Genomic DNA, 21,208 nt, shown 5'->3' with positions numbered 1-21,208 from the left:
GCTCATGCTCTAAGATGATCTCAACATTCCTGACATCGCTGATGGTATGAGCCTGTCCAAGCACAGCCTGGTCATCTCACACTGACGACTGCTTGTTACATTTACATTTAGTCATTTAGCAGACGCTTTTATCCAGAGCGACACAGTAAGTACAGGGACATTCCCCCTGAGGCAAGTAGGGTGAAGTGCCTTGCCCAAGGACACAACATCATTTGGCACAACCGGGAATCAAACTGGCAACCTTCTGATTACTAGCCCGATTCCCTAACCGCTCAGCCACCTGACTCCCATAGTTAGAAATGTGTTTTCCATTACCCCAAAACAATCAGTAAACAATTAACCAACAAATGAATACATTTACAAAACGTCTCTCCTTGGTCTGAATGCTGAACAAGCATCTGAAAAAATATCAGTGTCATGCCATGGTGGCCTCCAACTCCCTTGCTAGAGTCACTAAACAACCTGTACTGGATGAGACTGCTGTGCCCCGGTGATGTGTGTTTGTGGCTTACTTTTATTTCATACTCCAGTGTTGAATGTTACATCTATAAGCTGCTGTCCAATGGATCTGACGGATGGGCGTCACTGTTGTGAGAACATTTACATGAGGAATCCAACAATTTTGACTCACACGTGTCAGAGATAGATACTTGTCCTGATAACTTTACTCTTTAGATATTCAATATAAGCTAAGAAATACATTTAAATAGTTACGTTTGAATTTAAATAAACAACCTTTGTAAATTTCGTACTTTTGACTAATTCAGGGCATTATACTCCCCCAAAATGTATCTACTCACGTTATAAACGTGTCTTCTTGATTGGCCAAGGGAGCACGCGCACATCGTTACGTGGCGTCTTTAAGCCCGCCCATCTTTGGTTGTTTCAGGCAGTAGATTGTTGTGCTAGCTGGTTAGCTAACAGTCAGTCAGGTGTTTGCCTCTGTCAAGCGTAGCTAGCTAACTGTATGAAATGGGCGCTTCGGCACTGCCCACGTTTATACTGACATTAGTGGTTGTTTTCAACGAAATTTTGGGAGACAAGAGACTAACATTCGTGACTGTGGTGAGTTGCCATCGTAAAAAAAGGCTGTTAGACATTTGCTAAATAGTCTGTGTGCAATCCCTTGAAACACCAGCTATGCAAGGCCAGTTTTTCAGAATATAGTCTGAAAATGGAGTTGAACCTGAATTTCCTGTTCAGACTATATTCTCACAAACTGGCCTCGCATAGCTGACATACTGAGAAGACTGTGAGGCACCAAAGGATTGCACACAGACAGACGATTTAGCAAATGTCTAACAGCCTTTTTTGTAGTCTTTTTTTGTAGTCTGAAAAGGGAGATACAGTGGCTCGTGAAGATATTAGCCAGACTTGCTAGAAGTCATGCATGATAGTAAGTAGAAAAAACTTGGCGTTTCCTAAGCCAAGTTTCCCTTGCTGTATGGCCACCTTCCAACAGCCTTCTGTAGACTTTAGCTGTCTAGTCACCTCCTAGGGATGTTTGTCTTGTGATCGAAAAATGTGGTTATTGCTCAATCAGTGTCAGACAAAAGTGAAAACGTAACCAACTCAAGACTAACAAATTTTTCATCATTACTTGGCTACAAGTCTTGTTTGAGTTTGAGGATGTGGTCCAGGAGTCTACCTGACGCCGCTAATTAACCAGCCTTACATTACTCAACCAGCGAGCGACCTGGAATAGTTTTTCTTAGTGACATAGTAACTAAATTCAGAGGGCGGATTAGTATGAGTTACCGGGCAACACATTCTGATCGGTTACACGACATAGCTACATTGTGCTAACTATGCAAAACCAAGTGCAGGGTAGATTGGACGTTTTTTATGCTTCTGTTTGTCAGTATCACCTGTATGTTTGATAAGGAGGTATGTTTGCATACAGTGGTGGACTGTGTATCCTGTGTTGATCCTAGACCTATAACCCAGACAAGCATAGTTAGCTTTCGCTGTACTCAACAACACAAGAAATAAGTTTTTCTAGTTCCCAATTAGAGCTATCTATGAAACTACAATTGTCTCTGTCCTCTCAGCTGTATCGTCATGGAGATAGATCCCCTGTCAAAGCCTATCCTACAGATCCCTATCAAGACAGCTCCTGGCCCCAGGGCTTTGGACAACTGTCTCAGGTACACATCACTTCTCTCACATCTCTTGTTTTCTTGCTTGTTCTCTCACAACACTTTTTATAAGTGATACAGCTGTCTTGGGTGACCACTAACCACCACCACCACACTCTTTCTCTCTCTTTCTCCTCCCAGGAGGGGATGAGGCAGCACTTTGAGCTGGGCAGGGTGCTCAGGCAGAGATACCAGGGCTTCCTCAATGAAACGTACGACCGACACCAGGTACCTGCTCCCTTACTGGCCATCCATTCTCTTTCTATAACGACTCCATTAGCATGTGTACAATCAGCTACACTTGTGCATCCAAAGGCAGTATAACTAATTAACTCTCCCATCCCCTCCCCCATCCAGATCTCGGTGAGGAGTACAGACTATGACCGGACCCTAATGAGTGCCCAGGCTAACCTGGCAGGCCTCTATCCCCCCAACGGCTCCCAGGTGTTCAGACCAGGCCTGGACTGGCAGCCTATCCCTGTTCACACTGTGCCCCAGGCAGAGGAGAGGGTGAGCTGCGTGCTGGGTGCTGGAGGATAGAAGCTGAGGGACTGGGCCCTTTATGTAGATAGACTGCTATAGGACTTGGGATTAGAATCAGAATCAGAATCAGAAAGGGATTTATTCGCCATGAAAGTTTGCACAGACAAGGAATTTGCTTTGGCAGGAAGGTGCATACAATAAACATATACCTAAAATTTAAATATGTGGACTAACTATACTAAGGGTACATAAACTAGCAGTACTAAGTGGGATAAATATAAGTTGCCGTAAATTACAATATAAAAATACAAATATTACAAATGTACAAGATACCATGTTATGGTGCAGTGCAAAAGCAGAGTGTTTTAGGCAATAAGTCATTTGAGTCAGTGTGGTCCCTTGGCCTTGTTGAAGAGGCCAACAGCGGAAGGGAAGAAACTGTTTTTGTGGCGTGAGGTATTGGTCCTGATAGACCGCAGCCTTCTGCCGGAGGGGAGTGACTGAAACAGGGAGTGTCCAGGGTGGGAGGAGTCGGCCACAATCTTCCTCGCTCGCCTCAGGGTCCTCGAGGTGTGCAGGTCCTCGAGGGTAGGCAGATTGCAGCCAATCACCTTCTCAGCAGTACGGATGATACGCTGCAGTCTGCTCTTGTCCTTGGCAGTGGCAGCAGCGTACCAGATGGTGATGGAGGAGGTGAGGATGGACTCAATGATGGCTGAGTAGAAGTGCACCATCATTGTCTTTGGCAGGTTGAACTTCTTCAGCTGCCGAAGGAAGTACATCCTCTGTTGTGCTTTCTTGATGAGGGAGCTGATGTTCAGTTCCCACTTGAGGTCCTGGGAGAGGATAGTGCCGGGAGTCAGAGACTTGTGTTCCCAGCTTAACGCACTGCTTCCTGTCAGACAGGAAGTCTGTGATCCACCTGCAGGTGGAATCAGGCACGTTCAGCTGGGAGAGCTTGTCCTGGAGCAGGGCAGGGATGATGGTGTTGAAGGCAGAGCTGAAGTCCACAAACAGGATCCTGGCATAGGATGCTGGGGAGTCCAGGTGCTGTGCTTACTGCTGTGCTTTCATATCCGCTCTTTCTTTCTCTCTCCTCCCACCCCCTCCAGCTGCTGTCCTTCCCCATTTCACACTGCCCTCGCTACCAACTACTCATGAACGAGACGGCGCAGACACCTGAGTTCCTCAACATGACTGACACCTACAAGGTATTGGGCGCTCATTGCCACCTGCCACCTTTCCACCCAGTTAGCAGTGGAACCTTTTGTGCCGGTTTTGAGCGGAACCATTCTAATCAAGGATGCGTCATTGTGTGTTTTTTTTTGGTTGTTTTATTTCAGTTTGTTTATTATGTTTTTAAGTTTGAATGAACCCAGCCTTGGCCAGCTCTTCAACAATTTTTGCATTTTACTCTTACTCGACCCGATCTCTAGCTTTTCCTAAAACTCAGGAGATGATCAAATTGTCACCAAGCATTGGGTTTGGCTACCGCACTCTCATTACAATTTCTCACTTGACTCCTCCATTGTCGCCTTCTCCATCCTCCTTTTCTTACCTGTAGAATGACACTGATATCACAGTCCTTGACTTGCGTCAAGGAAAACCTGCTAACAAACATTTTGATTTCCGAACCAGTTCATCTGGTTCAAAATAAGATGTGCAAACCAAAACGTAATCTGTTCCATGTTGGTGGAATTAGAGCGGCCAGCCTGGTTCTGGTGTGCAGAACCAGGCTTTAGATCTTGAGGAACATGTTCTCCTGGCAGGATTTTCTAGAGATGGTGAGGAACAAGACTGGTCTGACGACAGCCAACATCGAGTCTGTCTGGAGTGTCCACGACACACTCTTCTGTGAGGTGAGCAGCACATGAACGACAAAACAATACAACACAGTACAAAAGGGAACTGAAGGGATATAAAGAGAATTGCAACTATCTAGTGTGAATTTCAGCAGCAGACAACAGCATCACATCAGTTGAAAATGAAAGCAGAAGTTCAGGGGGGGGGGGGGGGGGGGGGGTGAGAAAGAGTGGAGTATGTTGCCTGGCTTCAGTAGTGTGGCCACGGTTGAAGCCTAGGACACAACAGCTGCTTTCTGTCTTGTGACTGACCAAGCAGAGGGGAGACCTGGACCCCCCCCCCCCCTTCTCCCCCCATGCCACTCTCTCCCCAGGCATTTGTTGTGTCAGCAGAAACAGTCAGTGTTGTCAGGGAGACATGTAGTGTTGACTTCCTGTCTTGCTCAGCTGTAGCCACAGCTTCACATGATCTCTCTCTGCCCATAAAAGTGATTGGCAGTGTGCTTATGTTTGCAGAAATGTATGTACTTGTATCGGCTGGCAATGGTGTGTGTGTCTCCTCTCCAGTCAAAGCACAACATGAGCGCCCCCTCCTGGGTGACGGCGGAGGTGATGGAAAACCTGAGGAAACTGAAGGACTTTGGCTTCCAGATCATGTTTGGAGTCTACAAGCAGCAGGAGAAGAGCCGGCTTAACGGAGGTAGGTAGGAGGGAGGGAGAGAGGGATAGACAAGTCATTTTCTTTCACAACTTAAACAAACTGTCTCCCCAACCCCAGGTATTCTGCTGGGCCAGATAGTGAAGAACATGTCTAAGTTCTCTGTTCCAGACCCCAAGCGCCATCTACGCATGATGATGCTGTCTGCTGTAAGAACTTCTCTGCTTTACCACATACTATGTAAAGCTTTATCAGCTTTCTATCGGTGTTCCATCAGTGTGTGTGTGTGTGTGTGTGTCTGTAGCATGACACCACCATCGTGGCTCTTCAGTCCAGTCTCGGCGTGTTCAACGGCCAGCAGCCTCCATACGCTTCCTGTCACATGTTCGAGCTCTACCAGGAAGACAACGGGTAGGTGGTCGTCACAGAAACACACTGCAGAAAGGTGGTTGTCTAGGCTTCAACCTCTGGCCCTGTCGGCGTCCTAGTGAAACCGATGCACTACATATTAAATACCTGCAGAGGGCGGTATAGCTTCTCCTCATCTCTCATGACTCAGTCATGACTTAATTTGTTTACATTTTAGAAATATTTACACTTTATTTTAGTAGTAGTTCTATCTGTCCCCCCTATGAGTGTCCTAACCCCCCCCTCCCCCCAGGTCCCTATCAGTGGCCATGTTCTATCGTAACGACAGTGCCGCAGAGCCCTACCCCCTGGTTCTGCCCGGCTGTGCCCTGCACTGCCCCTTGGAAGACTTCATCCACCTGACTAGCCCTTCCATCTCAAACGACTGGGAGAAAGAGTGCCAGCTGGACGCCTCTTCCAGGGACACGGGTACGCTGGGGCTCCACACCACGACAACGCTCAGACCTTCAAAAACCACCAACTGAAGAGCAGGATTAAATGTTTTTTCACTTGGAGACAATAAACGTGGATATTGCACTAAATCTTCTTCTTCCTCCTAACCTTGTTTTTTTTTCTTGCTGCCCTTCTCTCAGAATTGATGATTGGTCTAGCGGTATGTGGCTGCCTCCTCTTTCTCATCATCATCCTCCTCCTCACCGTCATGTATCGGCAGAAGGATGTGAGCGGTGGTTACAGTCATGTGATGAATGGGGGGGAGGAGTCCTGACAGATGGACAAGCTCTGCCTGCTGGGCAGCGGAGGCAGCCATCGATATGACCCCTGGGACAGCGAGGACGACTTCTGAACTTTTCCCTCCACCTCGCAAATTAACAGCTGGTGTTCTGCCCTGCTGTGACCACTGATTGGCTGTCTACCTGCCCCTTGATGGTGCCACAGGAGAAGGGAACATGGTTGCTTTTAATCTTGATCTTGGTCTTCAACTCTGCCTTTTATGTGACGTCCTGAGTTTGACCTCTGATAACCAGAGAGTTTATTGCTGAAAGTTGAACGTGTGTGTGTGCGCGTGTGTGTGTGTGTGTGTGTGGCTTGATGCCTGTAGTTCTGGCTGACATTGTAACAGGAACCACAGGGTCCAGACTGTGTACTGTGCTGAGCGGGCCTTCACATTGTGGCCTGAGGCTCATGGCTGAACTGGGGGAGAGGCTTGTGAAACACTGGTACTACTGTTCCCCTTGAACTATCTCTGACCCCCCCTTCCCCCCACAACCACCATCACCCTCCTGTGTCATCCCTGTGCAGCATCCCTTGATTTACCCTGCAATGCAACTTTTGTTATAACATTGCTAACTCTGTTCATTCCATGTGTGATTCCTGACACTAGTTGTTGCTGTGCTCAACCTAAGAATGTTCTTAGTAGAATGTGATGCTTCCTTCACACAGTCCAACTTGACACAAGCTTCTGAATTCTAGGATGTTATGAGATCTTCACCATTTTAGGTTGAATCTTAACATGGCATCAATGGCCTTCACCATTATGTTTGAGAATCTTCTGAGACCATTACCATTGGATTCTAGGATGTTCTCTGAGATAATTTCCAATAAGCTTTACCAATGTCTTTGTAATAAGGCTTGACATGATTTCATCAGTTTTCTGATAAGACATCTTTTGTTTTGTAAAACTAATTAGCAACGTTTGCATTTTCTGTCAGCATTTGTACATTTTATTGCATTTAAGTTAAGGATCTTGTGGTGTTATTGCAACTTTTCCAATGAGAATGTAATTAATTCACACAATAATTTATTGTTCCAGCGATAAAGTAAGTCTGGGTCCGTTTAGGAGGTTGCCATGGTAAGCTCACAGTATGAAGTGCCACATAATTAGTATTGTCTTTTTAACAAGGTTTATCCAATCAGTTGTGCTGTCAAATAAAATATTGAACTTTAAATTCCCAGTTGTTAGTTGTGAATGTGAGAACCAAACTACTTCCTGTCTGAAACATTCACTCTCAGTAGAGTGCACCACACCAGAGTTCTTCTCAGTGAGGTGAAGTTAGTTTCATATTCGACATTCAATATTCGTCTCACATTCAGGAAACGCTAGTCGCGTTAGGGACCGTGTTTAAACTACTCATACAATTTTGAAAAATGATGACCTTTTATAATATTGTTATGAACATAAAACCTCAAACGGACACCAGAGTATTCTAACAATGTCTGGTATACTTCTACAGCCTTTAATTTTTCAATTACTTTTTCAAACTTGTGTAAAAGAATCTCAAATATACACCAGATTATTTTTATCAAATTTGGCCTGCTTCCACAAACTTTACATTTTCAATTAAGTTTCAAACAAAATTCTAATAAATCGCTATTCTCTGAAAATAGCATGAAATCCTCGCTAATGAGTTTTCTCAGTAAAATTTTGAAAAGGTTATCAAAATCTGAATCGTGTTTAATCGCCAAGTAAGTGGTTACAAACAAGGAATTTACTTTGGTGGGCAGGTGCATACAGTGAACATTTAATCATAATGAACAAAATAAAAATTTAGAAAATTTACAACAAAATAAAATACAATTGTAGTTTTTAAGATTAGCAAGGATTTCATGATATTTTCAGAGATGAGCAATTGAAAATGTAAAGGGTGTGGAAGTAGGCCAGACTTTATTAGAATAATCTGGTGTATTTTTTAGACTTTTGACACAATTTTGGGCAATACTATTGTAAAATCTTCGAAGTATTGCTTTTATTTTGGGAGAAAATTACAATTGATCATCTGTCCACTAAATTGGACATCAAGGATCACTGGCTTTGTCAACCACAATTTATTGTAGTACTGCAACTTTGATGTTCTTGAAAACACTTCATCTGCAACAACTTTTTGGGCTGTTATAATTTGATTTATGTTTTTTTTACCTGCCTGTTGGTTTTTGCTCCAACAACACTCATTTGACTATATTCTACACTAGTTACTTGATCAACCGTTTGCATGTTCTGTCAGTATTTGTACATTTTATTGCATCTAAGTTAAGGATCTTGTGTTGTTATTGCAACCTTTCCAATGAGAATGTAATTAATTCACACAATCATTTATTGTTCCAGCGATAAAGGAAGTCTGGGTCCGTTTAGGAGGTTTCCATGGTAAGCTCACAGTATGAAGTGCCACATAATAGTATTGTCTTTTTAACAAGGTTAATCCAATCAGTTGTGCTGTCAAATAAAATATTGAACTTTAAATTCCCAGTTGTTAGTTGTGAATGTGAGAACCAAACGACTTAATTTTTTTGTATGCATAAAGAGGACTAAAAACACATGGGGAAAAAAATCCCAACTAAGGTTGTCGTAATTCATGCATGGAAACTTAATTGAAAAAGTAAAGGCTGTGGAAGTATACCAGACATTGTTAGAATACTCTGGTGTCCGTTTGAGGTTTTATATTCATAAAAATATTATAAAAGTAATCATTTTTCAAAATTGGAGTCCGGGAGTACAACGGCACTTAGGAATGCTTGGCTGGACCTGATGTTAGTTTCCTCCAGGATCACAATGACTCATATTGAGAGACTAGTTGCTCTTGTTTGTTAGTTGTAATGGTTTCAAATTCTTGTACTAGCTGTGAAATATTTTACTGTTGATTGTTTTTTCTACAGGTACACTCTTGCACTCTTGTGGGAAGTTTCATGTTGTTCAATTGTAACTTGTTTAAATGCATGCTCTTATGGTTCTTCCCTTTGGCACTTATTTGGTTTTCCACCATGTATGTTTCATGTTTTGGCTGCTTGGAATGTCTGGGGCTATCTCGTTGTTATGATCAGTGACCTATGCTCTTTTGTAAAGCTCTCTCTTGGAAGTCGCTTTGGATAAAAGCGTCTGCTAAATGCATACATGTAAATGTAATGTAATGTAGTTTTCACCCGGTCCCTAACGCAACGCTGCAAAGTAGCGTCTTCCGAATGTGAGAAGAATGTCGAATATGAAACTTCACCTTGGTGTTCTTCTCCACCTCTTCTCGGTTGCGATATTCCCTTCACTCCCTGTAGGAAGCGCTGTCGCCTAACCAGTGAACTGTAAACTACACTCAAAATACATGACGGAGCTCCGAAAAACATCAATCCAGCTTTTTTATTTTAAGTTTCAACATGTATTAAGGGTATAATGAATCAGTCTGTTCTGAGTTTGTAAACTTATGAAATATTGCATTACATTAACAAATTATATTTTACTACAATAACTATAACTTGAAATAAAGTTAGTGTCTTTTAACTATCAAACTAAACCCATGACAACATTAACCTCAGTGAAGCAAGTGAACTATACTGATCTAAACGAGTGTGGTCTCTGTATGGGTTTCCTCTGGCCAGGCAACGGTTAACCCTATAATTGGATGAATGGATATTGTGGTGAGGCAGCATCTGATTACGCATGCAAGACCTCTCTAGAACACAGCGAACAATAAGGCCCGCCTGTCTGTCAAACTCCCAGAGGGATATATTTACGGATATATTTGTTTTTCCATGGTAAAATTCACGCAACCAATTCACGAGTGGAGTGCCCCACCTAGTGAATTTCAAGTGGCTCGAGAATACAGATGGATTCGTTGCAATGGCAGAGGGGGATGAGCGAGGACCAGTCGTTGTCAACAAACTGTCGTTTCTGAGTTCATGGTGGAGCACATCGCAATCAAACTAGGACACGAGACTAAATTTAAACCCGTTGTTAGTCGTGATACAGCGGATCTATCGTAGGTTTCGGTGGATTGTCAACTAAAGTTCTAACGGAGCAACGATCTCGAGGCTGCAACAGGTAAACCCGAGCGGTAGAATAGTCGCAACTAGTCAACGAGTAACAAAGTAGCTCCGCACCATGCCACGTCTGTAAAACTCGCCTGTTAATAGATAGCTACATAGCATATTCATGCGGCTACAGTGTATTCCCTCAAGGAATTATGTTTGTATCTTTCCCTGATGACCTAAATCTAGATCCAAAGGATTTAATGGAACGATCATTTGTTCTTCCAAATCATCTGAGTACTTAATGTTTAGGTTGGCCTACAGGTTGGTATGGTAATAAAAGAATCGGACTATGTTGCCAAATCAACGCGGATTATGCCGGTATGGGGCAGCTCGTCTATATATCTACTCAATGGTCATAATCTGCAGACGCAGACAGCTCAAGAGATCTTGGCGTTGATTTAACCTACATTGTATCTACATTGTATGCATGTATCCGCGTTCGTTGACCGCTGTGTACAGCGTGTACACGCTATTGAGTTAGGCTACAGGTTTACTGAAAACTCCTTGATACAGAGTTCACAGTAGGCCCCTTCCGATTCCTCCTAATTTTCCTACTTCACTCACTAGCCTACTTCATAGCTCACTGGGGGACTCAGGAGGGTGGGGGCAGTATGCGCTGGCCGCCCCATAGTTGATAAAGCGTCGCTCAAGTGCACTATAGTATGGCGAAAACGAGAGGAAGAGCCCTAATGGCTGCACTTCACAAGGACAAAATGATTGTGTCCTACGGGGTGTCCATTAATGCAATAAATTCTAATGTGCCCTCTAGTGCAAGAAAATTCATTAATGTGTCTTTATGAATGCCGTTCTAGTTGAGAAAACGTGCCCTATATGGTCTAAACTTGATGTTCCTCTATCTGGGTGGCCTTCATTACAATTGAAAACGGTGCCGTTATGAAGTTCCCACTATGCCGACTACATGACAGTGTCCCAAAGGGTGCCCTTTCCAGTAGAGAAAATGGAATGCAGTCCCTTACAGGGTCTTACAGGTGAAGAAAGCACGGAAGTATGCAATTGGGTGCTCCTCTAATGGACAAGTGCCCCTCAAGTGTATAGTGATCCAGTGCTCTGGATAAGAGCGTCTGCTAAATGACTAAATGTAAATGATGTCACCACATGAGTGAGAATGTGGGGAAGTTTCGTAACGGTTGCCTGTGAAAACAGGGATGCTACCAAATTGGTTGTGGTTACATTCATAATCTGGATGACTTTATAATTTGTTAATCTTAATCAGGATGAAGACAATTTCATCACAAATGATGAATCATAGCTTTTTGTGTGCTGGCCCCATGTCGTGTAATATGTCCCCTTTTTATTTTTTCGCCCTTGCCCTTCAAACAGCCAAAGTCTGCCACTGTAGCTCAGCAACATTCGAACCTTCCTGCACCCCCTGCCAGGCCACTGTTTAGTGGAAGTATGGACGTGTTCCTATACCACACCTACTCTGCCACTGTATAGAGTGGGTTCTCAAGTTTTCTGAAATATGTGTGTGTTAAGAAATGTACAAGAATACATGTCCACACGTGTGTGTGTGTGTGTATGTTTGTGTGGTTCTGTTCTATATACAGTTTCTTGAAAGCTGAGCCTTCTGCTGTGGGTTCGAAATGACAGAGTCAGTCCATCAGTCTGGGAGAGCACATGGTCAGGAGCAGGCTGACTCGTCCCTCTCGCTTCTCCACTCCTCTTTCTCCCAGTCCACTCTGCCTCTTCATGCCATGCCTCTGTTCTTCTCTCCTCGACTCCTCTTCTTTCTACTCCGAGGCCACTCTTCTCCTCACCACTCCTGTGGTGTGTGGAGTCTGTGAAGGTTAGAAGGAAAGAGGACAGGTTGGAACCTGACATTGTCGTTGGAGGAGGAATGTGGGCACGGTGGGGGGTGTGGTCTCCAGTGTAGGAGAGACTGTTCCTGTGTCAGAGGTGTAACTGAGGAGAACAACAGGTCTCAGAACTGCCAGGCCTTGATGGCAGTGTGTTAGTGAGTTTGTAGGTGGTGTCAGTGTTGGCAGCAGTTAACAGGTATTTAACAAGAAAGAGGGCATCCCAATAACCAACAACCCAGCTGGTTATTTTGGAGGTGTGATGTGCCCTGACCCCTCTAGACCCCTTCCCTCTCCCACTCCCCAAGACCAAGATCACTCCTCCTCTCCTCCACTCATCATCCACATCTCCATGTGTGGCATTTCACCCTCCTCTTCAGAATCTAACACCTCCCACACTCAGCATCTATAACAGTCGACTAACCAGCCAGCCAGCTAGTCAGTCAAGCAGCAAGCCGGCCAAGCCAGTCACCTACAACACAGCCAGTTAGCTAGCTACCCAGGCAGCTACAGGGACCTGGTGTGGATCTCCAATGACTCACTGAGACTCTGTCGGTTATAGTCACGGGCTTCATCCTTCTCTCTTCTCTTTTCTCTGGAGTAATCATCCTCCCCTCACTCTCTCCGTTAGGGCCGGAGAGAAAACATCAGTCCTTATCAGAGGCACACCCTCTTCTCCTCCGTTTTCCTCTCTTACTGGGTAAGTCCACTCCTCCATCTCTCATTGTACAGCTGGGTGCTGCCACTCCCACTGGGATTCTACTGGAGTTCTACTGGGATTTTTACTTTGTGTGCCAAGTCAGCCTAGTTGCAGTAGAGAGTAATGGACAAAGGTTTGGAAGGTCAAGGCTAGGCCAGAGTAGGCCAGGCCAGGCTAGACCAGGCATGGAGAAGCACATGGTGCTGTACATTAATCAGATTAATGATTACCAGTTTCCAGAGGGGCTTAGTGACCTGGCCTGCCTTCCCTGACCCACTTCCACCTCCTCCTCTTTTCTCCCTTCTTCTTCTCCCTGCTCGGCTATCTTCTCCAACAAAAAAAATGTGTAAACCTTGAATGTAAATGAGTTCCACATGCTTACAAGTTGTCTTCTTGTAACCACATCTGAAGTGTGTGTGTGTGTGTGTGTGTGAGGAGAAGGAGGAGGGGTACAAGCTTCTCTCATGGGTTGTGAATGTGCAGCCATGTGGTGTGCAGCCCTGTCTCCTGTCTGTGTGTGGAGTCCTCCAGGACCCACAGTAGGCTTACTGGTGTACTACTACAGCCTTGCACCTCCTCCTTTTCTTCCTCCATCAGTCCAGACATATGACCCTCCCCAATGCAACCCCCCCACCCTCCCTCCCCCCGTCATTCCCCTATAAACACACACTGCTCCTACAGTGGAGCTGCTGTTTGATGTCAGCCAGCCCTGTCAGCCCAGAGACTCTGATGTCCCTCCCCCTCCCCACCGTTCTCCAGTTAGTCACCCTGACAGTACATTGTGGACACACTATGGAGTCACTGACCGAGGGAACACACACATATTTCTAGAGTTCTCTCAGTCACTGTGTGTGTGTGTGTGTGTTTATGCATGTCTCTTTTGTTGTGGTTTATTGTTATTGTCAGTTCTGTGAGCTGCAGCAATGTGTTTGCTGAAAGGTCTAGTCAGTCTGAACTCTGGGTAAAAATGCCTCTTCGAAGTCCTGGTCCTGATTCTGGGCTTCAGAGTTCTGTGTTGATCTTCAGTATGACCAGCATCACTAGGACAGGCCTGGAAGAGAGGGATGAGTCACTGCAGGTCAACAGTGCGCCCCTCCCTCTCTCCCTCCCTCTCTCTGAAATAATCCTCTGTTAATTTTTATGATGCATTTTCAATCTCCTCTTCTTTCTTCCATTTCATCTCCTCTTCTCTCCAGTTGTCGTAATCCAGAAGGAGGAATGAGGTCTCAGGGGAAGTGTGTGTGTGTGTGTGTGTGTGTGTGCGCGCGCAACAGACCTAGTTGCTGGGGCCTGTCAGTGTGTCTCTGCTCTGGTAACTACTGGTAAAGCAGGCCGGATATCCCTGACCCCTGGTCAACCCTGTCATGCCCATGTGCCATAACACAAAGACACACAAGCCAATAGTGTGTGTGTGTTTATGAGAGTGAGAGTGAGAGTGAGAGTGAGAGTGAGAGTGAGAGGGAGAGGGAGAGGGAGAGGGAGAGGGAGAGGGAGAGAGTGCATGGCAATGTAATTAGAAATGTAATAAGTAAGCTTCTCACAAATGCTCTTCATTCTGCATGTTTGTGGGAGATGCCTATCCTGCTGGCATACTTTCCACTGGCCCTTCACACACACACACACACACACACACACACACACACACACACACACACACACACACACACACACACACACACACACACACACACACACATCCCTTGATGTAGTAGTGACTGGACCAGCCCACACAGAACTTGTCTAACACAGGAAGTTGTTGTGGCTCTGACAGGAAGCTGTATGACCTTGGCAACCGGGCCATCCAATCAGGTGTGGGCTGTGAGGATGTGAAGGATGAGGCTAGAGGAAGTCCTGGGGTCGTCTGTCTTTAGGGAGGTCATCTGCTGGACATGGACGGACAGACAGACAGACAGACAGGGAGGCGGGTGGAGAAGGAGACGTTGACAGGCTGTCTGTCTGTTACCAGGCTGTTTGTCTGTTACCAGGCTGTCTGTCTGTTACCAGGCTGTTTGTCTGTTACCAGGCTGTCTGTCTGTTACCAGGCTGTCTGTCTGTTACCAGGCTGTCTGTCTATTACCAGGCTGTCTGTCTGTTCCCAGGTTGACCGCTAGCCGCCATCATTCCGTGCTGCAAGGGAGACCCGGCCATGTCCTCCAATGGAGACCTGAGAGACGTGGGCAGCAGCGACAGCTTCTGGGAGGTGAGGACACACACACGTACACACACCCTGCATTTTACCAGGAAGCTTGGGAAACTTGCATGTTAAAGAAAGGAACACCCCACACACACTTGTGTGTACACACATTTACACACACATACTCTTAATGAGTCCCTGTTGACTTTTCTTTTCCGGGATCGCACACACACACACACACACACAAACACACACACACCCTCTTCTCCAGGCCAGTTCCCACTTGCAACACACACCTATCCTATGATGTAGCTGTCCCTAACCCTGGCTCTACGCCCTGCCTGCCTCACCACCTACCTGCTCTTCTAATTGTATGTGTGTCTGTGCACATGTGTAGCCGGGTAACTACAAGAGGACAGTGAAGCGCATCGATGATGGCCACCGTCTGTGTAATGATCTGGTCAGCTGTTTCCAGGAGAGAGCCAAGATAGAGAAGAGCTACTCCACACAGCTCAGCGACTGGGCCAGGAAGTGGAGGGGCGTGGTCGAGAAAGGTGAGCAGGAAGTGACCTGGACAACAAACATCACGTGGGATGAACTACGCTTCCCACAGGGCTTCACTACCAGTATATTTCAAAATGTATATTAGATTTCATATAGTTGAATCAGAAATCAGGTTAAGGCTGAAGGAAAAGGAACAGTTTAAAGTTAAGTCTTCTGAATGCTGTTCCTCCAGGGCCTCAATATGGGACACTAGAGAAGGCGTGGCATGCCTTCATGCTGGCTGCTGATAGGCTGAGCGAGCTGCACCTGGAGCTGAAGGAGCGCCTGGCAGCCGAAGACAGTGAGAAGGTGCGCTGCTGGCAGAAGGAGGCCTTCCACAAGCAGATGATCGGGGGTTTCCGTGAGTCCAAGGACGCCGATGAAGGGTTCCGCAAGGCCCAGAAACCCTGGGTCAGGAAACTGAAGGAGGTGGGGCTGATTCAAATCTCCCTCTTTCTTCCCCTATCTCTCTCTCTCTCTTACTATCTGTGATGGTGATTGTGTGGCTGTCTCTGTGACCCCTGACCCCCAGGTGGAGGCGTCCCGGAAGAGCTACCACCAGGCCCGCAAGGAGGAGCGCACTGCCGTTACCAGGGAGACGCACGCAAAGGCGGACACCACCAAGTCTCTGGAGGAAGTACGGAAGTACAGCGAGCGCGTGGAGCGGTGCAGCGAAGAGGCCGAGAAGGTACTGCTGTGTGTGTGTGTGTGTAGTTGTAATGAGATCCACTGTTCTCAAGACTGTAAACTAGAGTGTTAACCTGCCAGTAACTGCCGCTTGTGTGTATTTAGGCCAAGGATCGCTATGAGAAGGCCCTGGATGAGCTGAACCGTGTGAACCCTCGCTACATGGAGGACATGGAGCAGGTGTTTGACCTCACTCAGGAGGCAGAGAAGAACCGGCTCTGCTTCTTCAAGGAGGTGCTACTGGACATCCACACACACCTGGACCTCTCCTCCCGCGATGGGTAGGATACAAACACAAACAACACACACACAAAAACACTACTGGACACTACAGCACCATTTATTTCTTAACTTTGAGTGAGGGTGTTTACTGGTTCAATATTGATCAAGTCTCTCGTTTTGTGTGTGTGTCTAGGGAGTGAATGAAACTCCAGAGATGTTGTTTATTAACCAACAACCTTGTATCGTCCTCCAAACACTGTTTACTGTTTAAACACTGCTTAGGTTACTATGTCAACGCTGTCCCTCACACTGAGTAAATATTCAGTGGAATTTGACCACAAATTAGGCAACATGGCCACATACCCATGAAACCTGTCCTGAAATTAGAACTAATATATAGCAGGAAATGCACCAATCCAACTATAAATGTATAACTATACCTACATAATTGTAACTATATACTAAAATACTATATAATAAATGTGTATATCTGCACACTAGTTATGTGTGTGTTAGTAGAACTATTAGACTGGGCCTGTGATTGACATGTGAGATCTCCTATCAGGTTTAAGGGTCTGTACCGGGACCTTGGCCAGACCATCAACTCAGCCAATGACAGCGAGGACCTGAAGTGGTGGAGGAACACACACGGACCTGGCATGAGCATGAACTGGCCCCAGTTTGATGTGAGACACAAACACACACATTATGACATATATGTATATACACACACACACACACACACACACACACACACACACACACACACTCACACACACACACACACACATACTCTTGTTTCATTTCCTGGTTACTAACCGGTATAAAGTTGTTGGTTGCCATGCTCGTTGCCAGGCGGTGCATTCCAGAGGTAGCCTGGTAAAAGGAGCCTGTTGTGTTGGAGGGCGGAGATGAGTGGGCCCTGGAATGCTTGTTGGCTCTCTGAGCCAAGCCCCTCCCCTCTGCTCCTCCATCCAGCAATTAGACAGTAACCCTTCCAAACCCCAGCCCAGCCCCCCTCCCAGCCCCAGAGACAGGCTGGTAGAGACAGGCTGGTAGGGCAAAGTGAAGAAGGTTGGCAGAGAGGTTGGCAGGGAAGCAGGCATCCTCTTGCGTTCCCACAGCTCAGAGCTCCTCCCACACAGAGGCTCCATTGTCTTAGTGGCTGGTCAGATTGGGAACTGCTCTGGACAACCAGAACCTGGAGCTCTGCTCCTCTCCTCCTCTCCTTTCCACCGTCTGGGTTCATTGTGCCAAAAGGGTGTGTCTGATGGTTGAAACCGATTACTTACAATAGACTCGATACCTGACCCAACAAGATGAAAGACATGGTCGTAATCCGTATGTGTGTGCGTGTGTGTATGTGTGTGCGTGTGTGTGTGTGTGTGTGTGTGTGTGTAGGAGTGGTCCCCAGAGGCGAACTGTTCCATCGGCAGGAAGGAGAGGAGCAGTTGTGAAGATGATGTGGTCACTCTCACCAACATTGTGTCATCAGGGAAGGAGGCTCCTCCAACCCCCCAAGAGAACACCAGGTACCAGGACCACCATGACCTGCTGGTGGGAAAGGTGTCTGTGTATTTGTACTTGTGACCCAGACCAGGCCAGAGTTGTTCACTCAGACTTGGGGTAGATTCCAGGCCCAAACTGAATAAGGCTTAAGGTCTCTGGGTTCTTATGGAGGATGCTTCCTGTTCCCAGCATGCATCACTCAGTAGTCTGTAATTAGAAGGATAATGCTGAGTCAGGGCCCAAGGGTTAGTGTGTGTGTGTGGGGGGTGGGGGTGGTGGGGTGGGGTATGTTTATTTGTATGTTTTTGTGTGTTTTTGTCTTTTCTTTTTGTGTGTCCTCTTTTTGTGTGTTTGATGTAAACCTGTGTGTTCCTTTATTGTTCATACACAGTCACCAGTGAGATCTGATTACCAGAACAAGCCCCTGTGTTCGGTGGGGAGGGGGAGGCAGACGGGGAGGGGTGATAGAATGTCTACCAGCACCCTCTACTGGGGAAGAGGGAATGCCAAAGTTTAACAACGTTAAACCCCAGTCAGCCTTGCTGTCAGAGGTGGACTATTACTGACTCTGTGTGTGTGTGCACTCGCGCATGTGTGATTCCCAGGGTGACGAAGGACTATTCCTCTGATTGGTCAGATGAAGACAGCCCTAAGAAGGGCCTTTCAGCCAACGGGCTGGGTGAAGAGGAGGTGGAGGAGGATGAGGAGAAGGTAGCGGCCGTGAGAGTCAGAGCACTATATGATTACACTGGCCAGGAGGCTGACGAGCTGAGCTTTAAAGCAGGTATTAATCCTTACTAATGCTTATTAATGACATACACACGCACATACACACACACACACACACATGCACATACACACAAACACAGTGTGGGAGTATCTGCATGTTGGCCTCTGCTTCAGCCTGCTATACCAACAGTACTCATAACCTGTGGGTACGGGTACCTGTGTGTGTGTACTCGTGTAAGAATATGATACACTCTCACTGTCTGTACTCGTGTAAGAATATGATACACTCTCACTGTCTGTATCCATAGGCCCAACTGTTGTATGTGTGGGGTAGTCATGGTTTCCAGTGTGAATGTAACAAACCATTTATGGAGTTATCCAGCCTGATAGCGGGAGGTGTAACATTCATAACTGATCTATAAAACCACTATGATTATCAGATGATAACTATAGTATGTCTAAACCCTCTCACCACTTACTGAACCGTCAACATGGCTGGTAAGTGTTCAGGATGTTGTCATAGTACTGTGGCATATTATTATTAATTTATGATATTAGGAATAAATTCACCATACTGACAGTTCTGACAGGTCAGAGATCCACTTTTTAAAATGTATCCTGTACCAGGGTTAGGGTTAGCAGGCCCTGTACCAGGGCCTGCTCGAATGTGATTGATCTAGGTTTTTCTGAGGAACCAGGACCGAACTGTGCTCTCATTGTTTGATTGGCAGGTTGATCCTGTAGAGCCCCTCCCCCCCTGGGGAGCATTGGTGTAAAGAAATCTGTCTGCCTGGCATCATATTCTGTGATTGGCTTGATCCCTGTCAGCTCCTGGTCCAATCAGGCTTCCTGTGGTGCTAAGCCAGTCTGAGCCCCTCTGGGGGGCGGAGTTGCGCACGGACGGGTTCTGTCAGAGATCTGCTGTGATGAGATCCACAACCCTCCTGACTAACAACATGCATAGACATGACTTTCTTTAGAGTTAGGGTTAAGGTCTGGCCTGGTCTATAACCTTCAAATAATCTCATGTCTCTTATGGTGTATATATCCTGGATTACCATCAGCCGAGGTAAAACAGGGACAGTGTAACAGGACTTGATGTGTCCTTGGTGATCCCTGGATGAGGTCTATGAGGTCTATTGGCTCTCAGGTCAGACACTGATCTGAATACAGAAGGAGAGATGTATGGAAGTGGTGTATTTATTGAGGTAACTTTCTGCTCTCCTCCTCCAGGTGAAGAGTTGATGAAGTTGGGAGAGGAGGATGAGCAGGGCTGGTGTAAAGGCCGACTGACCACTGGAAAGATGGGCCTCTACCCCGCCAACTACGTCCAGGCTGTGACCTCCTGATGCCCTGCCAACCCCAACCCCATGCCCACAACCACCCAAACCCTGCCCCTGGACATTCCGCCAACAACACAGAGGCACCGGGAACGCTTCTAGACCAGCGAGCTGGAATACAGAATTAACTAAATCCCTCCCCCTCAGACTAACCAGAAGACTAGTCACCAGAGGACAGTCACCATATGACTAGTGAAGAACAAAGTTAATACTACAGACTACACGTTCTCTCTACAAAAATTGTACATGTTACAAGAGCCAGACCTAGACCAGATCCATCTAGACCAGACCAGATCAAGACCCAGACCCACCCAGTGCCTTACTAAAGAGTTCTGCTGGCTGGTATGACTGTCAGACAGACCTCCAGTGAGGGGCGAGCAGTGCCTCGGCCCCCCCTAGTGGACCAGTCCTGACATGACAGACAGCCCAGAGTGATCAAGGTGGGGCTCTGGTCAGAACTCGCCCTTCTTCTCTCTTCATGTTCAAACTGTCTCTATGCACAGTTTGAGTTACTGTTAGCGGTCCTGAAGAGCAGAGAAGCACATCAGCCATCATGTATATCTAGTATGGCCCAGCTGCTCCTCATCTCTTAATGTCAAGTTTCTGAATCCTTAAGAGGCATTTTAAGGGTAAACTTCAGATAATGCTGATGTAATTTAGTTCTTCAAACCCATGTTTGTGGTCTGTGTGTGTGTGTTAAGACCAGATGTTTCCTCTGAACGGTAAGGGGTGTTTTATGTTGACACAGTCCCTATCATCCAGCACTTGATTCTGCTCATGGTAGATTTCTACAGTCAGACTTTTTAATTGCTTTTTAATTTATTTTCAACTTTTAAATCATTTAATGAATGTTTTTGTGTCATGAACTAATCAGACTAAAGTTGTAAGAATGAGGACTTATGGGAAGTACTGAGAAAAGGGCTAGGGAAGTTTCTGTGGGTGACGTAGAGGTGTGTGAGAGATATTGAAGTGTGTGTGTGAGAGAGAGAGATGTGTGTTTTGTGTGGTCCTTTAGACCACACTTTGTCAGACACAATCATGTAATCCAATGTACTTTGCAGAATAAACACTTGAATCAGAGCTGAGTCAGGACTGCTGGTTCACTATCTTCACATGATTCTTCTCTACTGTAATACCACAGCCTCATCGGATTAATAAGTTTAGCATGCTGAACGGACTCATGTCTGTGAAAACACTGTTTTCACAGACCCGTTTACAAAACAAAGGCTGTTAAAAAAATAAAAGAACAGTTATGCGTGCTTTATCCATTGCAATGTAATGTATTC

At 46.0% G+C, this 21,208-nt stretch overlaps 2 protein-coding genes across 5 annotated transcripts; both read left to right on the top strand.

The window, feature by feature from the left end:
• Window positions 1-935: 935 nt before the first annotated feature.
• On the top strand, window positions 936-7,396 carry acp2 (acid phosphatase 2, lysosomal). Its single transcript, XM_067248878.1, has 11 exons — window positions 936-1,065; window positions 2,052-2,147; window positions 2,280-2,366; window positions 2,496-2,648; window positions 3,734-3,832; window positions 4,391-4,480; window positions 4,991-5,123; window positions 5,202-5,290; window positions 5,386-5,492; window positions 5,743-5,918; window positions 6,083-7,396. The coding sequence occupies exons 1-11, from the start codon at window positions 973-975 to the stop codon at window positions 6,214-6,216; spliced, it is 1,257 nt and encodes a 418-aa protein (XP_067104979.1). The 5' UTR covers window positions 936-972; the 3' UTR covers window positions 6,217-7,396.
• A 2,479-nt stretch (window positions 7,397-9,875) lies between these two features.
• Window positions 9,876-21,000, top strand: pacsin3 (protein kinase C and casein kinase substrate in neurons 3). 4 transcript variants are annotated; one of them, XM_067249211.1, is made up of 11 exons: window positions 9,876-10,251; window positions 12,690-12,758; window positions 14,858-14,958; window positions 15,290-15,446; window positions 15,629-15,864; window positions 15,968-16,123; window positions 16,228-16,403; window positions 16,910-17,030; window positions 17,746-17,876; window positions 18,459-18,637; window positions 19,816-21,000. In XM_067249211.1, the coding sequence occupies exons 3-11, from the start codon at window positions 14,905-14,907 to the stop codon at window positions 19,929-19,931; spliced, it is 1,326 nt and encodes a 441-aa protein (XP_067105312.1). In that variant the 5' UTR covers window positions 9,876-10,251; window positions 12,690-12,758; window positions 14,858-14,904; the 3' UTR covers window positions 19,932-21,000. The 4 variants fall into 4 exon arrangements, with proteins under 4 accessions (XP_067105312.1, XP_067105311.1, XP_067105313.1 ...); XM_067249212.1 differs by having other exon boundaries at window positions 9,917-10,251; window positions 14,839-14,958; XM_067249210.1 differs by lacking the exon at window positions 12,690-12,758 and having other exon boundaries at window positions 9,880-10,251.
• The last annotated feature ends 208 nt before the right edge of the window (window positions 21,001-21,208 follow it).

The sequence above is a fragment of the Osmerus mordax genome, chromosome 13 (assembly GCF_038355195.1).
Source record: "Osmerus mordax isolate fOsmMor3 chromosome 13, fOsmMor3.pri, whole genome shotgun sequence".
In the NCBI taxonomy this organism is placed as follows: Eukaryota; Metazoa; Chordata; class Actinopteri; order Osmeriformes; family Osmeridae; genus Osmerus; species Osmerus mordax.
The sequence above is the reverse complement of the archived record's forward strand: the minus strand, read 5'-3'. Positions and strand labels throughout refer to the sequence as shown.

Bases quoted from the DNA above. Each gene is read 5' to 3' on its own strand.
- acp2 (XM_067248878.1), top strand. From the start codon at position 973: ATGGGCGCTTCGGCACTGCCCACGTTTATACTGACATTAGTGGTTGTT. The intron at 2,148-2,279 runs GTACACATCACT...TTCTCCTCCCAG, and splicing joins GCTTTGGACAACTGTCTCAG to GAGGGGATGAGGCAGCACTT. The intron at 2,649-3,733 runs GTGAGCTGCGTG...CACCCCCTCCAG, and splicing joins TGCCCCAGGCAGAGGAGAGG to CTGCTGTCCTTCCCCATTTC.
- pacsin3 (XM_067249211.1), top strand. From the start codon at position 14,905: ATGTCCTCCAATGGAGACCTGAGAGACGTGGGCAGCAGCGACAGCTTC. The intron at 16,124-16,227 runs GTACTGCTGTGT...GTGTGTATTTAG, and splicing joins GCAGCGAAGAGGCCGAGAAG to GCCAAGGATCGCTATGAGAA. The intron at 16,404-16,909 runs GTAGGATACAAA...ATCTCCTATCAG, and splicing joins GACCTCTCCTCCCGCGATGG to GTTTAAGGGTCTGTACCGGG.